The sequence below is a fragment of the Eretmochelys imbricata genome, chromosome 3, assembly GCF_965152235.1.
Source record: "Eretmochelys imbricata isolate rEreImb1 chromosome 3, rEreImb1.hap1, whole genome shotgun sequence".
Lineage (NCBI taxonomy): Eukaryota > Metazoa > Chordata > Testudines > Cheloniidae > Eretmochelys > Eretmochelys imbricata.
In genome coordinates, this window is record NC_135574.1 from 140,751,247 (window position 1) to 140,769,595 (window position 18,349).

The 18,349-nt window shown below is 40.1% G+C and overlaps 1 protein-coding gene across 2 annotated transcripts; it reads left to right on the plus strand.

The window, feature by feature from the left end:
• On the plus strand, nucleotides 1-10,189 carry COX20 (cytochrome c oxidase assembly factor COX20). Of its 2 annotated transcripts, XM_077813487.1 has the most exons (5): nucleotides 1-203; nucleotides 4,765-4,809; nucleotides 7,576-7,690; nucleotides 7,834-7,897; nucleotides 8,608-10,189. In XM_077813487.1, exons 1-5 carry the CDS (start codon nucleotides 171-173, stop codon nucleotides 8,747-8,749), a joined length of 399 nt encoding a protein of 132 aa, XP_077669613.1. In that variant the 5' UTR covers nucleotides 1-170; the 3' UTR covers nucleotides 8,750-10,189. The 2 variants fall into 2 exon arrangements, with proteins under 2 accessions (XP_077669613.1, XP_077669614.1); XM_077813488.1 differs by lacking the exon at nucleotides 4,765-4,809 and having other exon boundaries at nucleotides 10-203; nucleotides 8,608-10,187.
• The last annotated feature ends 8,160 nt before the right edge of the window (nucleotides 10,190-18,349 follow it).

Here is an 18,349-nt window from a genome sequence, read left to right on the forward strand (position 1 = left end):
TCTCAGCGCTATACCTAAAATGGCGCCCGGCGCGCTCATCTCGGGCACCATAGAGATGAGGCGGGGCGCGGCGGCTAGAGCGGCTCCGCTGGCACTTTTCTCTCGTTCTTTACACACGGCCCGGTTCGGCCTTACTGGTAGCGTGAGGAGGGCGCTGTGAGCACACAGCCATGGCGGGGGAGGGTGAGCCCGGCTCGGAGAAGGTAAGGGGGGGGCAGAGCAGAGCGGCGCCTTCTCCTCGTGGGTTGGGCTCGTCGGGAGCCGGCACCTCCCCGGAGCAAGTGGGGGAGGGGCCTTGCCCACCCCGCTAGTGGCTGTGTCCCCCCTCGCGCCCCCTTCCTCAGCGCGAGGTGGCGGCTGCACTGGAGGGCCGAGCTCTTCTCCCTCCCCCCCTCGCCTGGGCGGGTCCCTGGGGCCCCGGGGTGGGGCGTCGGCCCCCGGCGAGTGCCTGATTCTTGCGGAGTGAGCGCAGAGACAGGCGGCGGCGCCCTGGGTGGGAGCCGCGTCCGCTCCGTCGCCGCCCCTGCCCTAGAGCCGGGACCCCCCACCATGCAGGGCTGCAGCTCAGGGAGCCCGGCCGGGTGTCACTGCGGGTCTGCCGGGGCAGGCGCCGGGAGTGACGCGCCTCGCCCAGCTCCCACTCACCGCAGGGCTGCCAAAGCTAATTTTAGATCCTCTGCCCTTGACAGGGGTCTTCTCAAGGTTGTTAAGTCAGTACGCGGGCTCGGGCCGGCCTTTCCCCGGTTGCAGCGATCGCCTCCTACCTAGGCTGTCAAAGTCCGTGATTTGGGTTTTCATAATTTTGCCCGATCATATGGCTAGGGGTTTTTAAGCATTTTTAAAAAGTTGTATCTATTTAAATGTTCACAATTGCAGGAAATTAGGGCAGGCCCAGATAATTATTTTATGATGATTGATGTTGCAATTCAAAAAGTTAAAGCTTTGTAACTGTTAAAACACAAATTGTCAACATTGCATGGTAAAATAAACACAGTAAATATCCTCAAAAAGAAAAGGAGTACCTGAAATTAAACTGTAGTTCTCAAGCAGCACTTTTCATAATTTACTTAACTGTACATTTCAGTTATTATTGATGGAATTTTTTATCAATTTTTATGTACAGTGAAATCAATGTTTACTGATGCATACCAATAAAATCTACTCTTTCTAAGCCTATTTCTTATGCATACAGTTTATATGTGAATATTCTAAAATAACCAATAATACTAAAAAGCAAAGAAGGTACATGCTGGTAAGTGTCATGTGCTCTCTTTGACCTGACTGTCTTCTCCCTTAGATCTGGGTGTGGCTCTTTGGGTGACTGGGATCCTTTGTATATTTAATATATGTCACAGTCTCTGCTGTATTAATTATTTTTTCTGTAGAACATGCACTGGTGAGATACGTTGTAAGGTAAAGAGTTCTTTGTACCAAGGCTCCAATGGAGCTGCCCTACCTTCAAGATGCTGATGAGGTACAGGGCATCCCAAGGAGCCCCTGGAATCTGCCAGGTTTGGGACAAGACCTGGAGGGATGGTAACCTATCCAAAGGATGGTGTGTGTCGGGGGAAGACATGAATGAAGATGGCCAGATCCCCTTCCCCACAGATGTTTCTATGGGATGTGATTTAGGGTTCTTCTAGATTCTGAAGACCCTGGTGATTGCCATGATGCAGTGTCAACCATTGAAAAGCAGATGGGAAAAACTCATGGGAATTTGAAGGAGCTTGAAGGTTTCCTGTGATTTTTTTTTTGTCTTCTTTTTTAATGGATGGCACCATTGTGTACACATACGCAGCATATTGTTTACCAAAAATATTTTTGTATTAAAATGCATTACATTTTTATTGAAGCTTCTTACATGCTCTTAAATTTTACTTCCAGTTAATTTTAATTGAATATAACTACTCTAGGACAAAGGTTCTAAATCTGTGGTATGCTGAAGTACTTCCTGCTGAAATACAGAGGTTGCTAGGTCATATGGTGCTGGCTTTCATTCTTCTTTCCAGCTGGTGAAGTGTACTAAAGATGCTTTCCTAATATCTCTTTTCCACTTAATCAGGTGATTTAATTGTCACAGGAATGTTATGCAATCACAGTCCGTACAATTCAGAGTGGAAGGGGAGATGGTCCATGAAACTTATTGTGTGGACCACAACTATGAAAAAAAATTGAGAATCCCTGTTCTCTGCTTTAGGACTAGTTTCAGACAATGATTACTTTAACCTGAGCTGCAGACATTGTTTAAGCAGGCAATGTATAGTTGCAGTGGACCCTGAAAACAGCTGGTCTTGTCAACCAAGGCCCTGATCTTGCTAGCTGCTCTGCAGTCAGTGGGACTCTGATAGTCACAGGCCGCCACTTGTGCAGAGCAGCTTGCAAAATTAGGGCCTAAATGAACGTTCATTAAGAGGCATCCTCACTTAAGAATAGTTGTTAAGGGGACCTTTTAGGTACAAGTCTTTTGAAAGTTTTTTCACTGCACTGTGGTAACTTCAGAAAGTTCGGCAACCAATTCAGCTATTCAGGTCTCCAGAAACATACATTTAACAACTTAAAATTACCTTTTCCTGTCCTCTTTCTGTTTTTAATTAATTATTTTAATTAACCAAAGAAATGGTGGTCTCACCTTTTCTCCTACAGTTTTGAAGACCAGTATTTTTCATGTTGATATTTTGAGAATTTTATAGGTTTTTCATTGTGTAAGGCTTTACTGTCTGTCATATACAGTGATAGGAAAAGTAACACCTTAAAAATGTTATTTCTTTCTTCCCTTATTCTTTTTCCCCTTTTCATCTGTGTTGTAATCTGTGCTTCGTACTACTAGACAGTCTATTTCAGACTGTTCAAAAATCTGTACACTAGAAAGTTAATCTATTAAATTAACATGCTTTCTCTTTACTTTAATTCTTTACTTCTCTTGCATCCCCTCCGAATCCCCATCAAGAAACAGTTTCACCAAATTATTCACAGCCTGTCTTGAATTGGTTTTTCGATGAGCAGACTTGAAAGGCGGGATTAATATCAACGGCGAGTGGCTCAACCATTTCAGATTCGCAGATGATATAGTGCTGGTAGCTGAAAATACAGCCCAGCTTGAGAGAATGCTTAAAGAATTGAACGCAAAAAGTAGTCAATTCGGATTAAAAATGAACTGGTGGAAAAGAAAATACATGAAATCATATGTTCTGCCAAGAACCCAAATAACTCTTGGAGGAAAGCAGATCCAAGAGGTTGATAAACACATTTATTTGGGCCAGGAAGTTAACATGTGCCACGATCAGAAAGGCAAACTGTCGTGCAGAAAAAAAACTGAATAGTGTGCATTCAGTGACATCAAGGACATCCTCCAAGGAAAGATCAGCAAAACAACTCGTGCGAATCTTTTTAACTTGACCGTGCTTCCAGCGATGTTATATGGCAGTGAAACACGGTCGCTGACAAAGATTGAAGAACATCAATTGTCTGTCACACAGAGGGCAATGGAACAAACATTTTTGGGCATTTCACTCTGCAGTTATGTCCCCAACGATATAAGTAGGGAGCAGTCTGGAGTGTGGGACGTTTTTGTTGAAAGCAGGCTCAGCAAAATGCGGTGGGCGGGACATATGGCCCGACTCAGCGACAACAGCTACATGGACCGCAGCTATGTCCAAGTGGTATCCGTGAGAGCAGAAATGGCCACGCAGTCAGCCTCCAAAGAGGTGGGGTGATTTCCTAACAAGGAGATATGGACAAGCATGGCGAAGGATGGCCAGAGCGAGAGAAGATTGGAAGATGTGTTGTGATCAGCTCAGTCTCAACTGATGAAGGACCAACCGTCTACGCAGTCTACGCTTTCTCTTTGCCAAGAGAAATATCTGTAAACAGACAAAGCCTCTTAGACAAATTGTTTACTTCTCTTACATACAGACCTATGTAAAGCAATAATTTTTGTATAAGAAGTTTGTGTATTTGAAAGGTTTTTACTTTTTCTGTAGCATGTCCTCATTACAGAAAATCTTGTAATGGAAATTGAATGTCTTGATCCTGTGACAAGGAGTGTGCTCCTGTGAGGTGCTGACCAGCTCCCTTTGACATCAGTGAATATTGAGGGTGCTCAATACCTTACATAATGAAGCCTTATAGGGACATTTCTGCTATCCTTACCAATACGGTTCTCTTAGTAGGCCTACTGATTTCAGTGGAACTGCTTGTGGAATAAGGTACTAAACATAACTAAGGATGACCTGAAAAATGAAATAATAAAGATTTTTCCACAGAGCATTTTGTCATGTAAACATTATGTATGGGCTTGTCTCTTTTCATATTTTTTTTGGACAAACTGATCAGCTTCCGTAACATCCATACTTTCTGGTGTTATAGTTGGAGTTGTAAGCAAATTATTTCAGTATAACAGTAGTTGAAATACTATTTTGCTGCATGATGCATACTTTCATATACATAGTGTGGATACAGTCTTTGAAAACAACAGCAACTCAAATGATTTTTCCACATATGAGCTGTTGAAATTATTCCTGATGAGAATACATGAGTAAGGGCCAACTCCTTTTTATCTCAGTTGCATGAGTAGATTTGGTCCTAAATCAACTGACACTTATGTATTTAAACTTTCTGCAAAAAATTTTGATAGTTGTGTACAAACTCTAATCTCATATGTAAGCTGGCTGTCTAATACTACTCGTAAGTGTTGCGTAAGAACCTAAATTACGTCTCTCAAAAGTAATACAATAGCATAGCATCTTCTGTACCATCTTGTCACAGGATAGTTGGTTCCTGTGGAGGCCCAGCTCCCCTGGATCAGAGCAGGTGAGTCCAGTCCACCTAATTAAAGGGGGGCTTGAATACACCTGACCCTAAAAAACGCTAGTGGGCAGGAGGTAGAAGGGTGATTGATTGAGAGAGGGTGAAGCCACAGTGGGATGGAGCTAACTCCCATGGTAGGTCTCCTGGAGCAAAGAGCCAGATCCTCAGGGAGACAGCCCTGAGGCTGCTGCCCAAAAGAGGGGGCAGAACTGGGAAGCTGTGAGAGACCTGTGAGTGAGATAGAACTGAAAGTGAGGACTGAGGGAGTAAGACTGTTTTTCTGTTAAGAAAACAAAACTCCTTGAAAGAGATGGGATGTGGCATTGTATATTTTGGAGCTGGAATGAAGCCCTGTTCAGTGATATATCTAAAGTGTTCAAGAACAGTATCATTCCAAATTAAAAAATAACTTAAAAAAAAATAAAAACGTAAAGATACTAAGTGACAACATAGCTATTGGTCATAACATATGTAAAACCTAAGGATTTAAAAGCAAGAGAATTAATAAAGACAGAAATGTACCTTCATAATGAACAAACACATTCTTTATCTGCAGGAAATGCAGATTTCATCACAACAATAGCACCCTTAACTCTGAGCCATGTGTTTTTGCGGCCTTTTATGCATATTTTTTCATCTTGATTTTGATATCTAAATAGATATTTTTGGAAGAATACTATTAAGTAGGAAATACTATCAGTTAACTATATTCAGAGCAGAGGCTCTAGAAATGCTTGTAGAGGCTTTTATAAATCTGAAATAATCTATTGCAAATTGTTAGATGTTTTTCTTTTGGTAATGTTACTTCTAATTACTGTTGGAGAATAATGTAATAGAAAAGTGAATAGCTATCAGTTTTGGGTAAATTTTATGTATATGGACCAGCATTTGAGGCTAATCAATATTCAATAATGTTTATTGCTTTGATTTTTTTCAAAGGGATCTAAGAGTAGTAGGCGCTCAATTCCCTTAGAAACCCTCGGCTACATATATAACACTTTTTTTCCCCCAAAAGAATTGTGTTAATGATTACCGACAAGAACGATATTTATTTATTTATTTTTATTTTTGGTCAGAGTAAAGGTTGTTCTGTGGTTGAAATATGCATTTCTGTAAGAACGTATGTTTTAAAAACATAATTCTTTTTGGATTTTGTAAAAGACATACTATTGTTCTTTGTGAATGTAAATGAAGGTATATAGCTTTTTACAATTTTAAATGGGATGGACTGGTCATCAGATTATTATGTTAAAGGATTGTGGTGTGAGTAGTGCTGCTGAAACAAATTGTCTCCTGCAGTGCCTGCCTGACAAAGATACACATGTTCTCTGTGTGATTTAGTCACATGTTCATGTGCAGCACAACGTAACTAAAAGCTGAATGATGGTAAAATATGCTTTAAAACATCTCGGTAAATTAAGTGTCAAAATCAGGGTTAGAACCTTGGTCTGTTGACTAAGCATATAATGCTTACTATACTAGTTCTCAAAGCCCTCCTCACTAATTTTTCGAATTTCAATGCTTCAAGATAATGCCTCTGAAAAACATAGATCTTTTTAATCTGTACATCTCCAATCACTTTACAGAGTGGGTAAATATTCTCCTTATTTTGCAGCTGGCCAATTAAAGAAATATAAAGCAACTTGTTTGAGCCTGTATGGTCTGGTGGGTAGACATGAGTCAATTAATTTAGAAACTTAGAAATTGGGGTTCTGTTTCCAGTTCTATCACAAATACCTTATATAACCTTTAGCAAGTTACTTGAGGGCAGATTTTTTTAAAAGGTATTTAGGCACCTAAAGATGAAAATTAGCCTTGGTGGGTTTGGAGGATGACAAGAATATTCTTCACCGTTTTTTTTGTTTTGTTTTTTGCCATTTTTTTTCATGAAATAATCATTCTCTACCTTTTGAATTATACAAAACATTTTACTTTTCTTTTTCCTGAACGCTTCCTCTTGCGTTAGCCCATGTCCAGAGTCTACCTATGTCTCAAATTTTGTGGGGTAATGTGACTCTCTTGGGCAGGTAGGATGCAGATATCTCAGAATTGAGCCATTTTAAGTCTTAATCTCGAAAAACACTTCCTCAGTTTGACCACCTTTTAGTTGTCATGGAGACAACCCTAATCTGAAAGATACCGTGGCGCTGTGTGTGTGTGTACACACATGCACCCTTGCGCGCACATAAACACTAAAGGGGGATCAAGTCAGCCTTGTGATAGAGTTGAGACTGACGCCTCTGCATGGAAATGTATCCTTTTTCTAGATTTTAAATTGAAGTGATGGAACTAGTTAGCAAATGTATAATCACTTTATTAGCCCCAGTCTGGTTTTCGAAGGCACTGATGATTGCTTATAATGAATGAATATTGGTAAAACTTTCAGAGTTTACTTCATATCACTGAATTACATAGTGGGCCAAATTCATCCCTGACATAATTCAGTAGCAGTCAGTGGACTAACAGGATAGATTTGGGTTTAATTTGGCTCCGTCTACTTTCACAATCTCGTGTTTTGTATGACCAGTGTATTATTTGCACAAAAACAAATATAGCTGAAAATAATAAGTCTTATGGGGTATTTAAAATAAAACCAACAACAAATTAACTGTTTTGTGCTAACGACTGAATCTATAGGGGACCACTTTTTTTTGTTTGTTGTCTGAAAATTAGAAAGAGGGATGGAGAATGCAACTCTAATGTATTATTTCTTTTTTTAAAAATTATCTGAATTAAGATAGTCATAATGTAACTATTTTTTTTTTCTAGACCTTTAAGCTCCTAGGAATCCTTGATGTCCAAAATATTCCCTGTGCACGAGAGTCAATACTCTATGGGTCACTGGGTTCTCTAGTTGTGGGCCTTGGACATTTTTTAGCAACCAGTGAGTGTTTTTTATTGTTTTCCTGTAATTTCTTCAGCAAGAGAGATTAATTTTTCTGCTTGATTTTGTTCTGCTAGTTGAGAGAAATAAAAGTAGTCTGGATAATTGTTTTCATTATCTGTTTTTTGTTTGCTGTCTTTCAGGTAGAGTTAGAAGATCTTTTGACTTTGGAATGGGAGGCTTTGTTTTGACAACGTTAGGATGCTGGTATACAAGATGTTTCTTGAATTTTGACAGACCAGAGTTGCAAATTTGTACATATATTCCTGTGCTGTCCTCTGTTACCTTTCATACTCTTCTGGGAAGACCCTTCATGACTGTAGCCATGCCTCCTTCCTCTCCTTTAAATTCATTACCAAAACTTATTTTTGCAAGGATGTTCATAAACCTTAAGCTATTGGACTTCATATTTTTAATTAAAATTAAATTAAAAAAAGCATTCTGCTACATGTGGCTTAGTCTCCCAAGAGACCATGCAGTCCTCTTGTCCTTTCCTTTCTTCATGTCTGTTTCCTTCCACTTCCAGTTAAAATTTTAACTTAGGCCATAATCTTGTGAACACTTAAAGATGTGCTTATCTTTAGGTACATAAGGAGTCCCACTGAAATCAGTGAGGACTGTTCACATGTTTAAAACTATGCAGGTGTGCAAGTGTTTGCAGGATCAGGACCAAATCCAGATCTTTAAAAGTACAAAAGAATTATATGTTTAGGAACCAATTCTGTAGCTGCTTGCACATAATTCCTTGTGGAAAGTGGCTGTAGAACCATGCCTTAGAGAATTAGCAGCTGTGCTAATATTTACATAAATGCTTGTAAAATGTCCAGTTATGATGTGTAGAATTTACAGTTCATACATTTTTAACTAGCTGAACAGTTGATTTTTTCAAATGTACTTTGTTTTTTTTCTTCCTTAAGGATATATTGCAGATACAATCATGCAAAACTAAGGATCCAGCAAAGAATTATTCAAGAAGGGATGAGAAACAAGATCTTATATGAAAGTAGTGTGTTTGATCCAGAAAGAAAACAAAACAGCAATCGAGGAAGCAATTCTTAGCTTATCACAGAGCAACCCAACGGTCAAATACAACCTGTGGCATCTTAAAATGAAAGTGCAAAGGTACGCTCTGCCTGTAAGTGTGGGATGAGAACAAAACTGATAACCCACACAATATTTTTCCTGCTGGACTCAAACTACTCAGTCTGTTAAAGTAGGCCCTAACAAATGTTAGGGTTGTGTATAGATTTAAAAATTGTGTACATTTATATACAAATCAGTTATGGCCTTCCAGTTTCTGGCCCATTGTGTTTGAAAATGATACGTTTAATTGCTGGGGCTTAATAAGTGTTTCAGAATTGTTTAGAACAATGCTGTGTAGCTTTTCTAAAATGACTAGAGGTTTTGGCATTATTTTACAATGAAAGATTAATCTAGGCTTTTAATTTTAAAATAATTTTCCCATATCTAAACAAGATCTTTATAAATTATTTAAAATGAAATGAAGTTTATATCTCTATGCTGTTTCATGTTGTTTAATGTGAAAAATTATTCCTAGTAATTACTATAATAAAAAATATTAATCTGGTTGACTGAAACAAAATGAATAATGTAAAGATCCCTCTTATCTCTGTGAAACATACAGAATAATGGGCAACTTTTACTAGTGATGTTGGCTTTAAGACTATTAATAGACACTTTTAAATTGAGGATAAAGATGGGATGTTCTTTAAACTAAAAATGAAATAATTTACTAATAACTCTTCCAGAGGGCTATTTGCTACTCTTTTGTACCTTATGTTTGGGATACTTTATCTCATAAGTCCCAGTCTTCCTCTTAGAGCACTTCTTTGCTGTAGCCTGTACTATTTACAGTTTAATAACTGGGTAGAGAGGTACCTGCTTGCCTTGATTAATTACATAAACCACTGCTGGGTCAATAGTTTATTTTAAAATATGCACAATATATTGTAAAATTGGTGTTTTGAAACTGTACCCTCAATTTACATTTTTATGACATACAGAAATGATAATAAATTTATTTAAAAAAAAACCAACACTATGAATTGTTCTGTATTACAACCCCCTGGAGATGGTATTGCATTGTTTAGCAGTATATTGTTGAAACTTCGTTCTAATTCAGGGTTTCTGTTTGTTTGTACGCTGTGCTTATCTATATTCTGCAATTAATGTCAGTGATGAGGGTGCTTTGTACCTCATAGAGTCAAGCCCGGTATTGTTCTTTATAAAGTGCATTACCCCATAGACTGCTTTTGGTCCAAAGTAGTTCATCCTTTCTAGTGAGTAAAATGCACCTTTTTTTCTTATTACCCTGTAGACTGAAAGGGGTTTGGATTTATTTGCACCTCAGGGCTATAATAACTTTATAAATCGCTTGATCCTGAGGGAAGTTTTACACAAAAACCTTCTGGATGTTAACCAGTGCACCATTTTTTTTAATGCATTCTAATTCAGGAAACGCCTTGTCTGTGCCAAAGCACTTTTTTTCTTTAAAATTATTACCCGTGATAGCATTGACAAGCTTACAGTGTCCCTTACTTAAAATTAAAAATTAAGTAAACATAGATTACTCTCCCAACAGACCAAAAAATCCTATTTTTCCTTTCCATCCTTCTCTTCACTTCCTGTGTGGTTGAATTCTCCTGTTCTGATCCTGTATGGGAAAAATAACAGTAAAATGGATTTTATTCAGGAAGAGAGCTTTTTGTTTTAAGAGATTTTTGTATAAAGTACGAAATAATCTCTGCAGGACTCAAGTAACCTTTGCTTCCTTCCTTAAATCTTCCATTGACCAGAGAATCTGTACAAACTCATAAGTCAGCTGCCATACACAACTAATCCAGTTCAGAAAGGAAAGTATTTCCCCTGTAGTGGATTCCCTCCTGCCCCACCCCCCCAGTTTCTGTCCAACCCAGTTACCACATACAGTATGGCAATTGGGAGTGACACTGGGGAATTGACAGTAGTGAATAATGCTCAGCAAACTCCTATTTTAATACATGGCTGAGTTGTTCTTCCTCATCTGACAGAATAAGAATTGTGATGGAATTACAGCCTAATTAAGGGCTGAGCATGTTTGCTGGCTGAAAGATCATAAATGAGTTAAGAAAAAGAAAACAATCACAGATTACAATTTACACCTTTCTTTGCAAAGAAATGTTTAACTCCTTCTCCACATGCACGTAAGGGCTATCAGGAATGAACACACTGTGCCATCTGGAAGGGAAACCAGCAAAAACTTCAGTAGTAAAAGTAAGCAAGTTAAGATTCAAATCAAGGAAACTTCAAGTGTAGATTGACATTCAGTTCTGTCTTATGCTATGTCAGTTTAGGGACGTTAGACCCCGATGCTACAATGTAGGGGTAAAGAGTATTACACAAGACTGGTGTGTCAGCTCACATGCCTGTGTAGTGCAGAATTGTATCTTTTTTGGACTTGCCTTGGGTAATTGGTAAACATTCAGACTAAGGTTACATATTGCTGCTGTTAGTACTGTATTTAGTTCCTTTTTATATTTGTTTTAAAATAACTGACTTCTGTGGGGTTGGGATTTTGTAAAATTTTCCTCCACTAAACTGAAAATTATGTTTTACTAGAAGATTAACAGAAAATAGGAGGGAAAAGGAAAGGGAAACAAAAGGAAAACATCAATAGTTTTTCACTATTTTTGCATATATATCTATATTCAAATTTTGGGAGGAAAGTGGTGTTAATATTCCCTGCTGCCCTTTCAGCAGTGGTGTCAGTTTTAAACTGCTCATTTTCCTCCCCCAGATTGCCAAGTAGCTTTTCAGCAGCTGTCCATGGCCCTACAGCCATGATTTTATTATTAGCTGTTGTAAAAACAAAAACTGCAAACTGTTCAATGATCTAAATTTACTCACCTGAGTCATCCCATTGAACTCAATGTGGCAACTCAAATGTACAAATCTTGGTCAGATCAACACCTTCGTTTTCATGATGGATTATTTATTTGAATTACAGTATTGCTTAATAACACTTATGCTTCAGAGTAGTAGCCGTGTTAGTCTGTATCAGCAAAAATAACAAGGAGTCCTTGTGGCACCTTAAAGACTAACAAATTTATTTGGGCATAAGCTTTTGTGGGTTAGAACCCACTTCATCAGATGCTTGGAGTGAAAATACAGGAGCAGGTATAAATACATGAAAAGATGGGAGTTGCTTTACCAAGTGTGAGGTCAATCTAACGAGAAATCAATTAACAGCAGGATATCAAGGGAGGAAAAATAACTTTTGAAGTGGTAAGAGAGTGACCCATTACAGACAGTTGATAAGGTGTGAGTAACAGTAGGGAGAAATTAGTATTGGGGAAATTAAGTTTAGGTTTTGTAATGACCCAACCAGTCTGTTATGCTGGTTGCCTTGTAGAATTTACAACCTAGATGAGATAAAGGGTGGGGGGACCAGATGTCACATACAAGCTAATAGATCATCATTGTTCAGAGTGGTTGGTTATTTTTTTTTGTTTTTGTTTTTTAAAGGGGGGTTTTGCTGGGAGGGAGTTAGCTAAATGAAGTCGGAAAAGGAAGAGGGGACACACTGAAGAGGGAAGTAAGTGGAAAAACAGGAGGAGGGAGTGAAGAAAGGAAAGGAGCATGAGTTAAGTTGCAGTGAAAAGGGGGATGGTTTGGAACAGGCAGAAGAGGGGGAAGAATATTCAGAGTGAAAACTGTAGAAAGCAGAAAGCACTCTGACATCATCTGTGTCTCAAAGTGCCTGCTGCAGCTGTTTCTGTGTCAACAATAGAAAATAAACTGAAAGTGATTGGTCACAATGTACTGCTGCTGAAAGGGCTGCTGGGCTGAGGGACAGGAAGAGAGAGGCTGGAGGTTATGGAACCTATGCCAAAATACTTAGGAAGAGTTCTTTGTAAGTTCCCTATTATATCCTAATAGGAACTATTTATCACCATGGCAATTGATTAACTTTATTTTTCCAAAAAATACATTTAAAATTAATGAGCCACGCTCTTAACAGCTAGCACTAGTAACACACATGGTGTGTGCACTAGCAGCCTACTAATCCAGACCCTATTGTGCCTTATCTATTTAAGACTATGGAGCTAGGGGTCTCTATAATGAGAGCTAGCACAGCTATCTTTGTACAAGCTGGGGAACCTATTAGTCTCTAAGGTTCCACAAGTACTCCTGTTCTTCTAGCTCTACATGTAGCTGTAGGTTTTGTGTTGTACATGAGATCTGTTTCAAATGTCAATTCTGGCTGTATTAAAGCTATGACAGTTGTCATTCTAGAAAATCATTGGTTTCAGTGTCATGTTTGTATATGGGCTACCACATTCATATCAAGTGTGAAGATTTTAGCTTAAGTGCCTTCTACATCAAACATGAGGGCTTACTCAGTCCTGTCATCTTTACAGCTTTGAATCAAGTGTGCAACTAGTTAGTGACAGATGATTTTTTTAAAGATGTTTACCTCTATACACAAGCTAGTTATATTTGGTTAATATGATTGCTAACCCTGTTTTTTTTTTAATTGCCAGGGGCCTAAACTGATTGTCTTCCTGTAACTAGCCTGTAACACTTTTGCTATGTGAATAGGAGCCACTAGCTGTAATCTGCAGCTCATTTGATCAGTCCTCCTTCCCTAGAGCTCTCTGGAACATCCTATTTACTGTACAGAGAGTTCCCATAGGACATATACATGGTAACATGGGGCAATGCTCTGATTCCCACTGAGGCAATACAGGATAGCTGCCTGGATTTTGCCAGAACACACAAACACAGGCACCATGAACATGAACTGACACATGTCACCACCAAATCCTGCTACAGTAGAATCTTCAGCAGATGTCACAAATAGCCTGCTACCTCCCCCAATTACCCACAAGTAGCAGGATTCTTTTAGAGGAGGCTGCTCACAGGTCAATCTGTCTTTAATTAGAGTATATTTATGGCTCCCTGAAGCAGCAGGGATATATAAGTAAAGATCATCTCCCTGTAGATCAGTATAGAAAGGCTGGTCTTACTGTTAAGGCATTTGACTAGGATGCCAGAGATCAGAATTTAATTCCTGGCTCTGGCACAGACTGTATATGTATGACTGTAGGCTTGTGCATCTGTGAAATGGAAATACTGATACATGTAATCAGATAGGGCAGTAGTAATTGTGAGATGCACAAATGCTATTGTGATGCAGGGGAAGATCACCACTGTACAATCATCAACCCCCATGGAGACAATGGATGCCATCATACCACCCAAGGCAACCAAATACCATGTCACGGAAAGACTCAGGTACAGCAGAGGACCCCCTAGCCTTTCCCCTCCACAGCAATGCACAACACTCCTATAACACATCAGCAAAATTTGTCAGAAGTGTTGGGAATCCATATTAGATCCAGTCCAGAGAGCATGATTTTTGAATGCCACCTTGTACCATTCCACCAGATGTGGTCTGCCATGACATTTTGTACAAATGGGTCTAGAGGCTCATCACCCATGGCTACACCCTAGCCACCCACCCTTCCCCATCCCTCTTCAGGGACTCTTCTCACAAGAGCCTATTACAAACAGAAGGGGTCTTAATGCTTTATTTAGGAACCACAGAGAAGGTTCCATCAGAGTTCAGGGGAAGAGGTTTCTACTCCCAGTATTTCCTGATTTTAAAGAAGAAAGGGGTCTTCATCCTATCCTAGATCTGAACAAATTCAACAAATATACACACCGTCTAAGGTTCAGGATAATACTGTCTTCATTATTCCATCTCTCCAAGCTCAAGACTGGTTCATGGCTCTCAAGCTGTGTATTTCCATATAGCTATCCATCCAAAACCCCAGGAAATAGCAAAGATTCACAGTGTCCCAATCTTTACCAGCAGAGGGTTCTGCCCTTCAGACTCTCCACAGCACTGAGTATTCACAGAATGCCTGGCAGTGTATTTAAGGAGACGGAATCCACATCTACGTGTAACTGGACAACTGGCTGATCAGAGGTAGGTCCCAACAGGAGACTGCAGCAGCCTTGGAATGCATCCTTTCCCTGTTCTCTCAATTTGGAATCCTTGTGAACTACAAGTTTCCCTTGTACCATCACAGACAACAGAGAGCATAGGAGCTGTGACCAACTCCTGCTTGACAAGAATTTATCTCCCAGAGGACAGATTCTGGTTGCTCTAGTTGATGGCAAGCAACCAAAAATCAAATCCAACAACCGTGCATACATGTGAGTCTCGGACTCTTAAGCCACACATCAGCGTATATATACACACATAACCTCACTTGACAGACTTCACCTGCAACCTTTACAACTCTGGCAGAGGTCTATAGATTACACATCCAGACATCACATGATCAAGACAGTCACAGACCCATCTCAAGTCCTGCAAGAGCTCACTTGGAGGCTAGACCCAATGAACATACAAAAAGGGGTACCCATTCTCTACCCCCTTCCTGACAATGGCACTTATCAGACACTTCAGGAACAGCCTTGAATGCCCATCTGAATCATGGTGCATGGAACAGGGTCTCAGGACAGTCAAACTATATATGACAGGTTTCAGAGTAACAGCCGTGTTAGTCTGTATTCGCAAAAAGAAAAGGAGTACTTGTGGCACCTTAGAGACTAACCAATTTATTTTAGCATGAGCTTTCGTGAGCTACAGCTCACTTCATCAGATACATACCGTGGAAACTGCAGCAGACTTTATATATACACAGAGAATATGAAACAATACCTATAAAAACTATATATGAACATCCTATAGCTGAGAGGCATCACAGTGACCTGCATAGCATTCTTGCCTGCTCTGTGGAACACCACTGTGCAAGTCCCCATGGCCACAGTGCATTGTATAAACAAGCAAGGAAGTGCTCAAACTTCCCCTCTGCCAAGAAGCCATCAGGCTCTAGATATGATGTTCTCAACAGAATAACCCTGCTGGCACTACATCTCTCAGGCATCAACAATGACATAGCCAGCTTTTTTAGCAGAATGGATAGTTGTTGTGGAAGTCCATCATACAGCCAATATTCCACCAATGGAGGACTCCCATAATAGACTTGTTTACCAGAGGACACCAGCAAATGCCCAATTTTTGCCCCAGATGGGTGTGAACCTGGCTTTGTTACCAGATGCCTTTCTCCATCGGTGATCTCAAAAACTCCTATAACTTTCTGCCAATTTCCCTGATCCCCAAGATCAGATGGGACAAGGTTACATCATCCTGAGACCCCCCCCCTTATTGGCCAAGGCAGTTCTCTCTATCAGGCTATTGCTAATGTCCAGGAGGCCTCCCATTCACCTCTCAAGCAGCTCAGACATAGTATCTCTGAACCAAGGTCAAACACTGCCCCCAGACCTGCAGTCATTGCACCTGACAAATTGGGTAATAGCTGATTCAGTGCTATTGACAGAGATTGGTCCCTACAGATTCAGGGAGTTCTCATACAAAGCAGGAAACCTTCCACCAGAAAGACTCACGCCTTGAAATGGAAAAGATTTTCCACATGGGCCCCCCAAAACAATCTAGTACAAGTAGCAGACCCAATACTTAAGATCCCCAACTAGCATTTAACTCCTCAAAATTCATGTTGCAGCAATATCAGTGTGTCATGTTCTGGTACAATCATATTCGATCTTTGATCCACTAGTATCTAAATTTCTTAAGGGCCTCCTTCATTCTTGCCAGCTGGCTAGAGATTTAACTCCTACCTTGGACTTCAATATCATCCTCCTAAAACTCATGGAGTTGCTCTTTGACCCATTATTGGGGTGCTCAATACACCACTTGACCATCAACATGGTTTTTCTGGTGGCCATTGTCACAGCTCTCAAGGTAATTTCAGCTTTGACTCCTTCATGGCCTCATTGAGGGCACCTCAAACAGGTCTAAGGTCTCTAGCCATCACCTTTCTCAGGACAAGAACTCACATTCTTCTCCCTCCAGACCTGGGATTTAGGCTGTAATTCTTATTGCCCTCCAATGCAATCACCTCAGCAAATTTGAGTTTAGATCAACACTGGGTGTCCTCTCTCAGGGGGAAATGACCAACAAACCTTCATAAAACAGAAGATTTGATTTAGAATAAAAGTATGACAGAGAATACTTATCTTGAAAACAATGAACAGTTTATACACGTGCCTGTTTTACCAGATGCCAATCATCTTCCACATGGAGACCCTGGTTGGTTTAAACTTTTTCAAGCCCTTTCTGCAAGGTCTGTCCCTCTTGGTCACAGTATTGTATCAGTTCTTGGATTGTGAGAGACTGTCTCCTCTCTTCTGGATCAGGATGCCCACTTTATACTGTGGTCAGTTATTTGTTTGCTGAGTCTCTTGAAACTGATCAAAACCAGTACATGCAATTCCCTCCAGGGCATGATACTTCTATAGACTTGTTTAACAGTCTAGGGATTTGCATTAAGTCCCCCCACCCCAATGATTTTAGTTTCTGATAGCTCATTCATACCAGATGACTTCTCTTCAGTTGCTGTATTTCTTGTCTTGTGTCAAGAAAAGAAATTAACTTGGTCCTTTCTGTCTAGTAACAATACAAGATGAGAGAGAAAACTAAGTCACACCTACTGTTCTATAAAAACAAATTAAAAGTTTCTCAATTTGCCACAGCCATCGCCTCAGCAGTCAGTGAGCTTACTCCTCCTTCCATAGGGACACAAGTGGTTGAAACCACACTCAAGTTCATCTCCAAAATTGCCTCTGAATTCTACCTGAACTGATCAGTTACCTTGTCAGTCATCTTCCTGGAGCCACACTTGACACTAGGGTAAGAGAAGCTGCGCATACTGTACACATCCAGAGCTTTGCTCTAATCTCCCCATCTCTTTGTGGCTATAATCTAGCCCATCAAAAGGCCAAGCTATCTCATCTGAGAACCTCTAAGTGGTCCTCACAGTGCATTTCCAGCTAGCCTCTCCCTCTGAAATGTCACCAGGACACATGCAGCATCTTCTGCCTGCTTCAGGAATATCCCAAACTCTGAGAGCTGCAAGGCTTGCAATGTGAAGCAATCCACTGACTTCTGTTAAATTTTATGCGTTTGACATGACAGCCAGGTCAGATGCCAAGTTTGGGAGAGCAGTACTTCAATTGCTATTTGACTGATACAGCTGAAACACCACACCTTCCAGGGAGGTTACTGCTTGTCAGTCACCTACAGAGGGATCCACATTAGCATATACTCAAAGAACCAGAGTTACTGGACTGTAAATAACTGTTCTTTTTCCTGATCTTAATTTTTAAATTAGTTGTAGTAGTGTAATTCTTGCTGTATTATAGGGGAAGCTGGCAGAGATCCCTAAATTTAGGGGCCTAACACGTTCCATTATAGAAGATTCTTGGGACCTTTTTCAGAGGCCTCATTTACACCTAAAACTTTGGTCCACCTATGTATGTTAGTTAGTGCTTCAAAAATTTCACACCCTAAGAACCATGGTTAGGTTGACCTAAGCAAGGCATGGAGGCGGCTAGCTCAACAGGAGGATTCTTCTATTGACCTAGCTACCACCTCTCAGAGAGGTGGTTTAACTAGGACAGAAAAACTTCTTCCATCAACATAGGAAGTGTCTACACTATGACGCTACAGCAGCACAGTAGCTGTGCCACTGTCAGAGCACTAGTGTAGACATAGTGAGAAGCTCC